This window comes from Xiphophorus couchianus, chromosome 23 (assembly GCF_001444195.1).
Source record: "Xiphophorus couchianus chromosome 23, X_couchianus-1.0, whole genome shotgun sequence".
Lineage (NCBI taxonomy): Eukaryota > Metazoa > Chordata > Actinopteri > Cyprinodontiformes > Poeciliidae > Xiphophorus > Xiphophorus couchianus.
In genome coordinates this window covers 20,937,061-20,952,661 of record NC_040250.1, presented here as the reverse complement: position 1 = coordinate 20,952,661, position 15,601 = coordinate 20,937,061, and the positions used below count along the sequence as shown (strand labels likewise).

The 15,601-nt window shown below is 39.8% G+C and overlaps 1 protein-coding gene and 1 long non-coding RNA gene across 2 annotated transcripts; one reads left to right on the top strand and one right to left on the bottom strand.

The window, feature by feature from the left end:
- Positions 1-598: 598 nt before the first annotated feature.
- LOC114139519 (uncharacterized) lies at positions 599-8,715 on the top strand. The gene is made up of 3 exons (XR_003594465.1): positions 599-879; positions 4,550-4,701; positions 8,057-8,715. It is a non-coding gene; the product is annotated as an uncharacterized LOC114139519 (long non-coding RNA).
- Positions 8,716-11,924: 3,209 nt separating this feature from the next.
- hbegfa (heparin-binding EGF-like growth factor a) lies at positions 11,925-14,803 on the bottom strand. The gene is made up of 6 exons (XM_028009503.1): positions 14,482-14,803; positions 13,589-13,831; positions 12,716-12,914; positions 12,472-12,624; positions 12,282-12,368; positions 11,925-12,175 (listed from the first exon to the last, which is right to left on the bottom strand). The coding sequence occupies exons 1-5, from the start codon at positions 14,522-14,524 to the stop codon at positions 12,296-12,298; spliced, it is 711 nt and encodes a 236-aa protein (XP_027865304.1). The 5' UTR covers positions 14,525-14,803; the 3' UTR covers positions 11,925-12,175; positions 12,282-12,295.
- Positions 14,804-15,601: the final 798 nt, after the last annotated feature.

Below are 15,601 nucleotides of genomic sequence, written 5' to 3'. Positions count from 1 at the left end.
GGTACAGTTTCAATTGTCTGTTTCTAGGTATTACAATATTTTTGTCACTGAGCAATAACAATTACAAGGAAAAAATATATAAAAAAGAATGTATACCAAAAACTATCTGTGCTGCTGGAATGGTAATGGTAGACTTTTTTTTTATACCAGCACTTCCCTCATAACATCAACAAGAAAATGAAAGCTGTTGGAACTATGATGTTGGAGCTCCAGAGGACGATGGACTAACTTTGAGCAAAAACCCATAATGCATCTCTACTGTCAGCTATATAACAGTGACACATACAGTACATGCACAAAAACGTCCTTTCACTAACATCTGCAATCAATTACTCCCACCCAACACCGCTATAGTATCCAATAATGACTGTGAAGCACTGCAGTCAGCTTTTATGATGTTGTTTTCCCTGCCTGGCATTGCTTGCAGTTACTATAGAGATGGACAGAGCGGACTGGCACTAATTCTAGAGAAAAACGTTGAGCTCATGTATTACAGTAAAGGACAAAAACTTTGACCGTTGTAAACTTTAAGTGTCCCTTTATGTGTCTCTATATAAGGAGTTGCAGTGAGGTCCCTTTATCACACCAGCCTCTCAAACTCACAGTTCCTGTCTGTTACAGGAAATTTGTTGTGGACAGCAGTTAATACTTACTCACTTTGCATTATTCTCCTTCTCATTAATCTCAACTCCTACTGAAAAGGGCTCATGGTGATCTAATGCTTTTAGCAAGGACTACTGATGTGGTAGCGTCACTTCCTGGCAGCCTTTTCTTCTGACTGATGTGGGGTCTTTGTTGGGAGCCAAGAGGGTGACGCTGTACCCCACTGCAAGCTGGAAAACACAACTTCAATACGCACAGAAGCAGAAGGATGTTAAGGTCAGTTGGACTGCGGCTCAGTGGTTTACCAAACTCATTCTTTTCCCAGGCCTTTCCTGCACTGACGCATAGCTGCTCCACAGCCTCTGAGCTGAGCAAATTTAGACAACAACAGAAATACCATCGGGACATTTTAGGCGGAACAGAATTTAGTGACGATAAAGATGTCAGTCTGGTGTCTATAATTAGGGCAAAGGAACTCACGCAGCAGCCAACAAACCTGCATTGTGAACCAATCATTTGGCTGTCTTACAGAAGAAGAAACAAAGCTAGCTACGAAGGCAGGTATCTGACGAGCGCCAGAGAGAAGATTTGAATACCAGGGAAAATACAATACAAAGTACAACCTGTTTGTTTGCCTTCTACTGAAACCTGAGAGGCCAATCTTGATAATGTCAATCAGAGCAGCACAACTGGCTTTAGTTGATGTCAAATAGACGAAATTAATAAAACTCGGCCACAACATAAGCTTGTTTGGCACACAAATAATCTGATAAAACTGGTTTTTCTGGGGGGTTTTTTGTTGTTGTCAGGAAACAGTTTTCCAAAGAAGAGTTAGCAGTGAGGTGAAATCGAAAACAATACTGAAAGCTGAAAAAGCAAAAACATGAACATAATCAAATTGCTATTTATTAAAATGTAGAGAAATTCCTCAGTTTTCTTACATTAAAAATATGCAGATGTAAAATACACACCACATAGTGTTCTAATTTGATTTTTCTGGTACAGTGCATTATCATCTGCATAAAGGCTTACTTACTTGGTTGGTCAACAAAACATGTGATCTTTACTCCAGTGTTTTGAGTGGCATTGCATCACAGAGCAGTTCAAGAGAAAATGACTGGATCGTTTATCCAATCATGGACTTTTCAGTGAAATCCGCTGTCGTGCAAAAAGGATTTGTCATCATAATGCCAGTCTACTGACCACAGAGCAGTGACAGACAAACCCCTCTAACTGTCAACAATCAGGACCGCAGCTAATCAACAACATACTGCTGAAGAGTAAACTGTTGCTTTTTTATGTGTCAGCTTAGACACTGAGCTTACTCCTCTTCAATGCTTTAATCAAGCACTAACACTGGTTCCAGTTATTCCAGCTCATAGAGGAATGATTAGAGGATCTATAAAAACAACAATTGCTCCCACAGCAATGTGTCACATTTAGACCAAGGCTCATGTCCCCTGACAGAGCTTTGGTTTGTCAAATTCCCAAAAGTCACGTTTGGAGAGAGGGGGGCTCAGGAAAGAGAGATATTTTTCACACCGAGGCACAAAGCCATGAGTGCCGGTCTCCGTGACTCACATACGGGTAACAAGGGGCTGACGAATCACAATAAGCATCATCCTGCCGTCTCGACTGCTGTTGCGTGAACACAGACTCCTCATCCACTTAGTTTAGCACCACATAACAGACCACTCCTCAAGATGAGACAGTATTGCCGTCGACTCCGCTTTGTCAGCATATAAGTGCTGAGCGGGCTAATTGTCGTGGGTTACTAATCACCTCCATCTCTCTGCCAGTAATGGGGTAGATTATAGTAGAGCTCCTCGCATGGTTGAGCCCGCTAAAGTGGTCCACTGGGGACTTTTGCAAAGCTGCTGTGTGTGGCATGTTGATAAAGACAGGACAATCTGGATTTTGAGATTAGCAGCGGTGTAATGGGCAGAGATGAAAACTAGATGTCATCTCTCTGCTTTCATGAACCGTGCTCATCCCCTCTATACGTGTGTGTGTTGGCATGTATTTGCCACGGCGTAAGGAACACTTTCCTCATACATACTTTGTGAGAACCGACTGTTTCTTATAGGCCCCAAAGAAAAACTGCTTTTTTGGGGTTATGGGTTATGTTTAGGAGTAAGATATCAATTGAGTTCAAGTGTTAGTTAGGTTTAGGGTAAGGGTTCGAGTTAGGCTGTAGAAATTAATGAAACATGAATGGGAGTCGTTGCATAGCCCCTGTGAGGATATAATGTGTGTGTGTGTTCCTTCTGCACGTGTGTGCAGAGGGAGGTCAGGGGCGCGTCTGCCACAAGCTCAGCTCCCTCTCTGGGAGCGCCATCATCCATGATCTCATCCAAGGAAAAAAATCCCCCTTTTCAGCCTTTCTCTGCTCCAGAAGCTGAGCACTCCTTCTGCATTCCAGCTCTCTGAACAGCTCCCACACTGTCTCAAGGCCACAGCAAGAAAGAAGCAATACACAGAGTTTCAGTGAGTAGATGTTTAGACAGGGAGCAGCAGAGGGAGAAGTCTTGCTGAGGTCACAGACCTCTAATAGTCTGTGGGCCGCTTAGGCGGGTTAGGGGGGAGTATAAATCTGTCAGATTCAGAGGGATGAATGCAAATGGATGAGAAATTCAAAGAGCTTAAAATCATGTGGCTGGCTCTTGGTTCAATCACGTAATGAGCAAAAGTCAACCGAACATCCAGCAAATCTGTCAAGTGCACTTTTCTTGTTTTTGAGAATTGTCAGACTCTCTACAGTGACGTAGTCTGTTGTGACAAGCAATGACACAATATTGCAGATTTTAAAGGTTCTTTGGAAATATAATAGCATTAACCAGTGCTGTGTGCTATTCAGAAAACCTGCGCTTGTGATGTACAACAGGTGAACGTTGAGATGACAACATTGATTACTTTCTCCCATCATTGCAATTTCTCTAAGTTTTAGCATGTCAGGTAAATCTGCAGCTCTGATTGACATTTCCTTCTTGAAAACTCTGCCAGCATGTGCCGAACATATCATTATGTCTTCAATAACCACTTACCTCTTGTCTTTAGTGATGTGGAATCACACACAAAACATAGAGGAAATCCACCAGCCAATTTCTCTTATTAATAAACAATTCAAACATTTCATTTGTGTCCATAATTGTTGCCTGAGGATTATGATTTATAAAAGTTTTGATATAACTTCCCACAATTACCAGATGTTGCCAGTAACTACTTTTATTAAATAATTATAATCCTCCTGGGACAATATTTTGAATTGTTTACTTTTCATCGATGAGGGATGCATGTAACTTAATCAGTATAACAAATTGTATTTTGTATTACATTTCATAAAGAAGAAGAAGGAGGAAAAACTTGCAGTAGTTTGAAGATACTGAACCAAATGTGAATTTTGAAGCATTGCTGCTCCTGTTTGGTGTCACATACATTTAATCAAAATATTTATTTTATTTTATTTTTTTACAATCAAATAAAGTACTAAAACTAAGCAATACCTTTTTTTCAATAGCTTACCTTTTTAAATAAGCTGGTTCCATTTTAATTCAGTTAGGTTTATTTATATGGTGTTAAATTAAAACATGTGTCATCTAAACAAAACAAAACAAATGACCATTTCATTTCCTGTAGGACACAAACTTATTGGTTGAATAAATATATTCTTAAGGCTATATCTGTTGTGGTGTTACTATTTTATCCCAAACTGTCAACCTTACATGTCAAAATGCAACTGAAGTTAATGGGTATTAACCTATTACGTGGAAGAAATAAGTATTTTGATGAACAAGGGTAAGAAGTATAAGTCTTCCAAGTAGTCTCGTTAATCATTGTTTTGTATGGAACAAGCCAAGTTCAGTTTGCCTTTTGGTAAAGTCACGGCTTAAGTATGAAGATGTATTTCTCCACAGGGAAAATCCCTGAACTTTTTGTTTTCCTGTAGTCCTCTCAGGATCAAAGCATGACAATGAAGATTTCTTAAGAGTGTTTGCTGTGGGAGTGAGGAACGGTGTCAACGGGTTATGAAGTTACAAACACGGCTCAACCGCAAAGGAAGCACAATGAAGAGGAACGGCATGGAGCTTGCTCCTTGAGGTAACCGGAGCCTGCTGCCTGCCCCTCACATCCGACGGCCCCTTCTTTGTCATAAGCTGCGGTGTCGGCCAACTCAGCCAGCCTGCACGCGTTTGGCTGATCCTCTAAAACCACCAGAATGCCCCTGCTCCTCCACACGCATGTGCACCCTGGGCGGATATGAGAGGATTTTTATTTATTTATTTTTTTAACAGAGAACCGCAGCCTATATTGTAAGGAGTGGGGAAAACAGATGAGTCAAGCATAGAGTCATCACACCTTCCTGTCTACTTTCCGGGATATTGTCGTTTAAATAATTTTCTTCATTGTGTTTGAGTGCGTGTCAGACCAGATTGGCTAAATGAGTGCTCTCAGTCCTCTGTTTTTCTTCTCCTTTGCCCTCTGATCACCTGCCTGCTTTCCCTTTTAAACCCAGCTTCAGTCCCTCGGTCCTCTCATTTTACAGAGTAAGTAACATAATGCAGCCATCGGGCTCAGTAGGGCCTAAATAGACTCCAGTGAGAATTTAATAGTGTGACCATGATACATAACAAGTGTCTGCCCAGCAGAGTGACATCAGCAACGGGGAATCTGTTGGCATCCCAGCCCAGCTGCTCTTGGCTTCAGGAGCAAGCGGAGATGCTTTTTCAGCAACGCTGTCAGGCACAACACAGCGATCAGAAGACCAAGGGGTCTCAGGCAAAACCTGAGCTTGACAGCCTTGCTTTACGTTTCACTTAAAATAGTAAATTGTGTAAAACCTGACGTGTGTAAAACCTCTTCGTAGTCCACATAGTTATCTCCTGTAGAAAAATGCCTGGAGCATTTTGTCAGTTTTGTCTGACGTTCAAAACTGCGCAGTGATGAAGCACATTTGCAGGGGATCTTTCTTGTTTGTTTCCGGATACAAATCACTTACTCAATCTAATAGACTTGGGGTAAAATAAACTGATATTCTTCTGTTTAGGTTGCTTTTATTTTCCTATTTCTTGGTTTTGGCTAATAAGTATACAGTAGTTTCATTGTTATTGTTATTGTGGACCCAAACCCATACAGGGACAAATTAAACTGTTCTCATGAGATGAAAGTTGAGTGCAAGCCGTTTCAGAGAAACTTTCAAAAGCAGCATTATTTTAAGCTAATCAGTAACATCCACACAGGAGTCAGGGTGACTTATTAAACTCTGTAGTATAACAAGTTCATGGCTAAATTTGACATTTTTGTACAAAAGAAATTATTACTTAGATGAATTATTTTTTAATTCCACAATATCTCTGACAGTATTTGTTATCATATACAGTATACAGTACATAGTTAAAATGTTTTTGTTTGTTTTTTGGGGGATACTGATTAGTATTTTTATAACAGTTCTTCAATGTTATCTGGTAGCACATTTCTACTTTTCACAAACTTAATAATATGTTAAAGAAAATAAGATGGAAAGAAGGTAAAACACTTTTACTTTCATCACACAGAAACAGCCCCCCTCGTTCTCACACCCAGTTGTTGCTGCTGTGCATTTGATACTGGACCTCATGCACAGAAAACTGCAATCACCTTTATTGACCTGTTTTTACAAAACAGAAACTGAAGGTCTTTATCTACTGGTCTTCAAATAAATAATAAAAGAGAATATGCCCTCAACTCTGCTGTGTTGTTGAGACCAGGCATCAAATACTCAAATTCATCAAATTTTGTAATTTACTTTGTTGTATTTTGTAGATAAATTATCTAAAAACAGAACTGTGGGATGTATAAAATAAATTATGAAGCTCAGGAAGAAGTTGTAAGAGATCATTAGTTTGAGACCAGCCCAGGGAAAATATAAAAAAATATATAGCAAAGTAACAATTGCTGAATTCTTAAATGAACTACATAAAGTAAAAGACTATTTTTTCACAAGTCCTACTGTTAACCAAGGCGTGCAAGAAATTAAGGGGGAAAAACAGCAGAAAGCTTCTAATTTACTATAAAAACAACATGTTGACCATTTGAGAAATAAGCAGAGTTTATCAACTTAAAGTCCTGAGTAATAAAAACAGAAGTCTTATTGTTATTACGCTGAAGTAATGGCAAAGAACAGCAGTATATATATCTTTGAAGCAGTTTTATCTGCGGTAAGGAAGATGGTTTTCTGGTTGATAGAGGAACCACAAAACTGAATGAGATGCATATTTTCGTTTCAATTTAGTAGCCGATTTAGCCTTACATAACTTCCTCATGTATTGCTATGACCACACTGTCTCTTTAGTTGTAAAGAATGTAAAGTGAGAGAAGACAGGAAAAGGATATGGAAATGGGGAGAGAATACGGGAGTCATTCAGGGCCGGAATAAGGAAATCGAGTCGCTAATTCACAGGAAAGAGGAGGGTAAAGGCCAGAAAGAGGAAGACGGAGGGTTATAATAGCTACTGACAGAGTGCTCTGACACTTTAATCTCTTTTTTATTTAACATGAGTGAAGTCGAGTCAGCACCCTACTAACTAGAGGTTCTCACCTTGACACGTTCTCCATCCTTCTCTCTTCATCTTGCTCTCCTCCTTCTCATGTTACCTTTTTGACCTTTCACTCATTCAGCGGGTTCCTGTCGCCCTCTGCACCCCACCCTCCTCTCCTGCGGTTTGCCTTTGTGTAAACAGGGTCGCACAGATGCCGCGCAACATGCTCATCCATCGTAGCCTCTCAGTTGTCATGCAACAATGTCTGTGTTTCTGTCACCACCTCATCAATCAGGCCTCAGTGGTGCACCGATGTTAACTATCACAAAGGCCGATCATAGTTTGTGGCGCATCGCACAAACTCGCTTGACTTCGTTGGAGTACTAAACTGTATCCTTGAGGTCTTCAGGCTGATTCTGAAACACACAGACACACACGCCTACACACACATTTGTTGATTCCAGGTAATAACGCGCTCCCGTTTATGAGGCATGATTATATTTGCAACTGTTGGCGTGCGCACTTCCATGTCAGGGTGGAAACTACCCATTGTTGCTTCTCAGCGGGACAGGAAGCACCTTTCACAACAAACTCAACCTCCTTACACTAATGCAATGTATTACAAGTGCTACAGTACCTGACCACTCCACTCTGTTTGCCAATATATCAATCGAACACTAATGGATTCGGATGGCAGTAAAGAGATGCGGCTTTTGTAAATGTCTTTTGTTTACTATTTTTACATTTCCCTGTAGTCTTTCTGTTCATAGCATATTGTTTACCATCCTGAAACAGAAATGAACCATTACCAGTATGATTGTTATTTCCCAAAGGCTTCTGGCACACAATGAATCTTGCTCTTTCCAATGCATTTTGTACAACCTGTAAGGAAATGCCTCCCAAGCTGTGAAAATATCCCTCTCTCTCTCTCTCTCTAGGAATGCTGAAAAACACCAAGAAGATGAGTGCAAACCACATATTTAGACTCTGTGGAGTGAACCCTACAAGGGAAAATGGGATATTGTGTCCAGCATGATTTCTTGGCTCAGAGTCACCAGTCGTCCTAGGAAGAGCGGGCAGTGAACTCCCAGTTTTCGCTCAGCATTCTAGCTCTTCAGTGACCATCAGCCCCGGGAATAGCAGCTATGTGAGCATGACTCTACATCACTATTTCTGGGTTTTCTGCTACTTGACATTGAGAGGCCTGGATTAGGCGGCTTCACTACTGTAAAATGTGTGTGTGCCTTGTAAGTACACATATAGTGCTGTGCAAAAGGCAGTTGTCGCAGTGCAGCTTTACAAAACAAAAACCTCAGTGTCTTTCTTTTTTATTTCATGTGATAAAGCAGAATTCCCACATTTACTTTGCAGCAATTTGTTTATCTTGTTTGCGTTTTCCTTGTCTTGGAAAGTGTTTTTGAGTGTTCTAAAAAGCACTTTATAAGTATAATTTGTTAGAACAGCATACCAAGGTTTGGACGTCTTATCTTCAATTGTCTGAAAATAGGAAATTCAAAACTTATACTTTAAGTTTTGAATTACAGTATGCATTACTTTCTGCTGGTATATTGCATAAGATGTAAAAAAAAAAAAAAAAGTGGATGAAATGTGACAGATTTCAAACAGGTTGGCGGGGGTATGAATTCTTTTGAGAAGTTCTATACAATCTGAAAGTACTTGCAATGATATATGTGTTTTTTTTTCATGTGTTAAAAAAAAACCCAAAGCTTTTGGGCTATTTTTTTTTTCCTGGAAAAAAAACCAAGTCGAACTTCTATTTTTTCGATTTCTCAACAGATGTTATGACGAAAGTCACATCTTAAATCAGGTGCCACACCCTTGGTTAGGCTGAACGTCTGCTTTTAACTACAACAACCAGAGCAATCGTTAGGGTTGAGTATCTTGTTTATCCACTAAACACAGAAAGCATGCAGTCAAACCAACAAACAGGTTTGAGTAGCATCCGCTGGTAAACATGTATGCTTTACAGTGAATTTTTTTGCCTTTAATGATTTGGTTAACCCCAGCAAACCACACAGAGCTGAGGCATTCCCCCTCACACACAAACTTACGCACACACACAACCGGTGCAACAACATCCGTGTAGGAGATGACTTCAAGGGATGACTAAACTTTGGCTTCGTTTGAGTCCAGCTGGGGTTTTTTTTTTTTCAACCCTACCTCTGTTAAATGCAGGCAATCATAACAGCTATAATGGCTGCTGGTACTTGCCCTCTGCGGTCTTTCTGAACCGATTTGGCGCTCTGGGCCTCCTGATGTTACACTATGCATCTCTTTGAACACACCAGCTGTTTGCCTGTGTGAGTAATGGAGTGCATGAAGCTGCGAAGTGAGCATCAGGTGTTCCCTGCTTTACACACCTTGCATCTGTGCTACAAAAGGTTGGCACTCTCACGAGGGGCTGCTTTTTAATCAGAGAACATAATATATCTAACAAAAGTTGCACACAGAGTAAAATGAGCTGTCATTATGACCAAAGACCCTGCAGCAGGATTACTCTGAAAGCCCTTGGCTTGCTTATGAGCTTTTAAAATGCTCACCTTTAAAACTACACATATATTACAAAACCTATTTGAAACCATCAATAAAACAAGACGTCACAAAAACAAAATTGGTTTACAGATGGTAACTGCAGAGAATAGCAATAAAAGAAGAAGAAAAGTGCTGACCAGTGTAAGCAGTGTCAGCACTCCTTACTCATACTTTTTTTTTAATTAAAAAGGTGATTTTTATCAATAAATCTTATATACTCTTCTGCAAGTGAGTCTGTAATAAACTAAAGACATCGTGGGCAGAGTTCTGATTGGTTCACGGTTGTGGTCATGATACCAGGGTTTGGAGTTGGAGAAATCACTTCTGTTTTAACGATGTCAGAAAAGTCGCTGTCTTCAAGGGGACAAATCAGCGGTGCAAAAATTTTAGTAAGCTTGAGGTTAATCTTTCAGTGAAACTGATGATGCTGTCAACAATGTAAACAAATTGATTTCAAGAAAGCCCCTCCCTATACACAACATGTTAATGTCACTCCATAATTGTCCGACTGAAGCTAAACATAATAAACAGGGTCAGCTTTATAACTCTATATACAGCTCAAGCTAATAATATTTGCCTTTTAAAGGCAGCAGGACATAATAGCCCTGTAGGCCAGGATGCAGGTGCTGTGGCGCAGAAAGTTTGCAAATACGTCACAGCGAAAGGAAATAAAAATATTGTGTTTACTATAATTACAGGTCCCAAGCAGGACAAAAGAGCAAACCGATGGTATCTCCATGCAGGCATTTGTGTGTGGGTCAAGTCAGGAAGTTGATAAAAGGGCAAAAATATAGTTGACCTCACTTAAAAGATGCATGGAGAAAGCATGGAACATCTGAATCTGTTCATTTGTGAAATGAAGAGTAATTTCAAGTGTTTAAATAGAAGGCATTTGGACTTTTACTTTCTTGACATGTGGCCAAAAAAGCTGACATGTTGGCATCGTTAGGTGAAATGTTTGGATTGTCAAGTGGGAACAGCCCAACATTAACTGAATAGAGGGTAGGGCCAGTGACTCATGTGACCTTAACGGACCCATTTGGGCGATTTCTCTGGCCACAACTTTCCTGATCCTTCCAACCATGCAGTAGCTAAAAAAATCCTTTTGGATAAGAGGTGAAACAACAAGAGAAATTCAGTTACCTTGTATTTAAGCACCATCATTGTCATATGCTGAATGACTGAGAATTACACACCAGCATAATGAAATGTAATAATGAGGAAACACTCAAAATGTCAAGATTTTTTTTTTTATTTTGCAATGAACAAATCAATCACAAATCATCACTTCAAAAATGACAAATCAGGATTTGAAAGGGTGGAACATCTTAATTCACTTCTTTCTTTTTCTTTCACTTTGGCAGCGTGACACTATCTCCACTGATAAGACAAAAAACAATTCAACTTCTCTCCATACAGCCAGTTTTCACTTCAGTATTGATTATGTTCTCATAAGGTAAAAGAGGGTTTGGTATCTGTACAGTTGGTGGAGAAATTTGTAAAAAAAAACAACTCTTTGTTGACCTTTTTTTTTTTTTAAGAAAACAGAAAGCCAAACACAGAAACTCCTTTACTTTCTGGCCTTCAAATCCCTGAGCCTGCAGGATAAAGTCGAGCTAAGGGAAGGAGACGTCCCTGATCTTCAACTGTTGATGTGCCATTGGGCAAAAAAAACACAATGGGGTCTACTGGTTTTACAATCCAACTGAGTTCACCTGGTATGATATTGGTAGCTTCCAAAAAGTTGTTTATATTTTAACAAAGATAAAAAAAAATAATAAAAATAAACAGAAATTAACCAAATAAACATTTTATTTGGAATTTAATAATTACAATGCTTTGGATCACTTTGGGTTTGCCAAAACTGGATAAAGTTGGCTACACAACGAAAATTGTAAATAAAGGCAAAGAGCTTTTTTGTGATTTTGTTTTCTGCCTGTTTGTTTTATAAATAAATATTGTTCAATAGCAAATATAAAAAGAATTGTAACATTACAATTTTAAAAACTACTTGAGGGAACAATATCCCTATAAATACATTTAAATAAATAAATTAAACTTATAAATATAATGTTTACTGTACAGAAAAAGAAAAAAAAGGTGTGCAGGAAAAATACAAAACATTTTCTCATGAGAGAAAAGAGTCCAAATTGAGCTATCCTTGCTGTTTAAAGTTTTCAGTTCCACTTGAAACGCTTTCTTTTCACACAGTCACGAAGCAGAGCAGAGTCTAAACATCATCCCTTCTTCTTGTTTTCTTCCTGCCGATCCCATCTTCAGTCCATCTTCTAAGCCGTTCTGTATTTCGCTTCCTGGAAGATGCCCCCTACTCTAGTGGACGCCTGAGGGGATACCGATCCGGTCGGCCACAGCTGACCAGATATCGAACATCCATCTGAGCGCGCTCAGCTCCCATCTCCGCATACGTTCATGTTTCCTCCTGGACCTCCCGTTGCAGTACGCTTCTGTTTTTCCAGTTTGAGGTAGAATTTCTGCATTTATGCCTGATATGATAAAAAATAAATAAATAAATAAAAGGTTAATCTAATGAAGATACAAAGAAGCTTCTAGGTAACGTCTGGGATAATAGGTCAGTTCTGAACCGCTCACCTCTGTTTGTGGTTTCAGTTGTTGGACGCCAGCCCCAACTTCACCTTCTCCTCGCTCTCTACATCATACGCTCCACGCTTGTGAAACCTGAAAATAATTTTAAAAAAAGAAACGGTGGATTAGTCAGATTATTTCACTCTTTTTTTTTTTTTTATTGTTCTTCATGGCGTCTAATGTGTGTTCTACTCACCTTAGCATTAATAAGAGGCCGATGATGGTGAGGCAAACGGATGAAAGCACCACAGCTATCACTGCTAAAGCCGTGGTCCTGCTGTAGCCCTCCGGGGTATGGACAGGCAGCGTAAATAACTGGCACCTTTCGCCAGAGTAATCTGGATGGCAGCTGCAAGCATAAGAGGTACTCAATTAGTTCATATTGCTGATCAGTATTTCAGAAGGTGATATCCAGGTGCTTGCAGAGCTTTGGTACTTACACACAAGATGGGGCACGGAGTTCCCTCAGGTACAGGCAGGTGCCATGAATGCAAAAGTCCTTGTACTTTTTCAGACATGGATTCCTCTTCTTTCCCTTGCCTTTCCCTTTCTTTATTCCCTTTCCTCTTCTTTGAGTTTCTTCTGTGTTTCGGGGCTCCGGGAGGGATGATGGGTCTTTGGGTTTGCTTGACATGGCGACTAAACCAATAAAGGTGGGAGAAAAAAAAGATGAATAAAGTAAAGGCTGACATGTTGCTTCTAGAGTGAGACTCGAGTTTGTTTCTTACTTTCTCACTGTCAAACAATCTCATTCTGGCTAATGAAATGACTTTCAGTTTTATTGTCATGGTGACTTCACCAACAATGCAAAAGTAAAAACCCTATCACATAAGTGCAGTCTTTACATGATTACTAAAGACTCTAGCTTTTTGTATAGTTATTAATGATAAGGCTCGTTCAAAATACGAACAGCGCCTGCACTTTGCTCAACATGGCAACTGAACTAATAAAGCCAAAAAAAAAAAAACATTCAGCTAAGTCTGGACTCAACAGTGTTGTCATTTCTGCTGTTGATGACTATTGCACCTTTATTCCCACACTGCTGGTTGTAACTATGTAATGGCACAGTAATCTAGTCAGACAGTACATGAGGATTTCCAGTGTTAGAGAGCAAATAAAGGCATACACCTTAATAAAGACACTTGTTTTTAGAAGTAAAGACTAAAGCATTGCCTACACAGTCTGTTCAGCTATTTTCATGGCTAAGTTTCATTCAAAGAGCTACTCAGAGGTTAGTAAGTTGGGTCATTAAATGGCATGCAGACAAAAAATACTGAAGGATTTTAGAAAAGTAACTCAAGATCCTGCCTTACCTCGTGGCAGATCCATGTCATAGTCTCCAGACATTTCGTCTTCAGACTCATCATCGTAATAATATCCATCATCCTCCTCCTCTTCCTTGCCTTCCTGGCCATGCTGCACTATTGTGGCACCTGTGCGCTCCTCCTCAGCCCTCCGGTCCCTGGTTGTGTCTAAGAGGTTGAAGACAGACGTGTGCCGCTGCCTGTCGCCCTCATGCCGATCGACTGCAGCCCCACTGGCCAGTCTGGACACAACTGGAGGAGAGAGGGACAAAAAAAGGAGAGAATTTGAGTCCCAGAAGCAGAAGCTACTACTCTGAGGGTAGAAGTAATGAACTGAACTCCACCTGGGCAGAGATTGCTGGGCAAGTTGAGACATGTTGCACACAAGCAAGCTCCAGGTGGGATTGGGAGGGGATTTTAGTTACACTACTAATCCATGTTTGGTCACAAGTAAATAGCTTATTTGGGCTTTGCTCCAAAGCACTGCAGCAGCTAAAAATCCATGTTAAGTACTTATGTGGTTTGGGAACAAAATGTAGCCAAAGGCAAGACCCAAACATTCACACCCCCAAATTTCATGGACAGACTCTTAGCTAATGTCATGGCAAGAATATGAGTTAAAAATAAATGTATCCAGTTACATAAAGCTTCATCTAAAATAGACAGATGACCCCATTAACTCCAGAACAGCATGGCATTTCAGAGACCAACGATTTAAGATTACATTTTTTTTAAAAATTAGATACTGGAAATGAGATAGATGATTAGATTTAAAAAAAAAAAAAAAAAAAGAAAGGTCAACCAATACTTAGGGCTTCGGGGGAAGAGAGAGTAGGGGTACAGATAAACAAACACTGTTGTATTTGTACGAAGCGCTCTATACTGGCTCATTGAACACTTACCCAAGCTGTGAACAAGCAGGAGCACAACGGGGAAAATCCTCATGGTGTCAAATATTCCAACAAAATGAAAATTAGCGGCGCGTTTAGATTTGTTGTATTCCAGTAAATATCCTTTGTTCTCAAACTTTTCCCCCGTGGATGTCTTGGTTTTTTTTTTTGGTTTTTTTTGTTGATAGTTTCTTTTTTTTAGTCTTTTGAGGTTAATTCCGCCTGTTCGGGAGCTCTAGATGTGATTTGGAGGTCGGAGCGACTCGGCTGTCGAGGGCAGGACTGAGGCACGGTAGTAATAAGGGCTGTACGCAACTCCTCCTCTTCCTCCTGCTGATGCAGTCAACCCACACCCCGAGTGATTTCGCATAGATAGACCCTAGTGGTTTTTACTCTGCCAGGGCGTGGACATGGGTGTCCTGATAGTCCCGGACGTTAGTAATACTTTGCCATATATGATAGATATAACAAACAAAAAAAAAGGTGTTTAGCTATAGGGGTGGGGTATGGGGTTTGGGGTTATGTTTGTAAAACTAGCCTATCCTTCATAACTGTAATGTTGATAATACAAGTATCTTGTAAAAACCTACAAGTAAAGAAATAGGGGGGGAAAGACACAGCTTGGTAGCGCCGCTTTTTGGTAAATCTTTGAACTGCACCAAACATGTTCGGAAACAGAAGTGCCATTAAATTACCTCTGTTTCCTCAAAAAAATAAAAATTAAAAATCTGTTTGGAGCCGCAAAAAAATTAAAAGCCTTATATAAGGTTTATAACGAAGGCAAAACAAGCTTTAAGTGTTTATATTAGCTATATTAGCCTATTATCAAAATGACTAAGTGTATAGATAATTAGCATTCATGATTGAATGTTTATTTTCCCTGGACGGAACGACGCACGTGACTACTCTGTTGTACAATGGTGCTTTAAGTTTACCTTCCCTTACAATATTCATGTATTGTGTTTCGTTGCATTGACCAAATTAAAGGAATGCAATAAAGAAATCTGATTTTTGATATCATTTTTATTATGAAGATCGATGGGGAAAGGGTCGTTTTTTTCCTTTTGGAACTCGGAAAATCTCCTCCAACATGCAGTTTGCATAACGATGATCGCTCTTTGTAAATAATCGC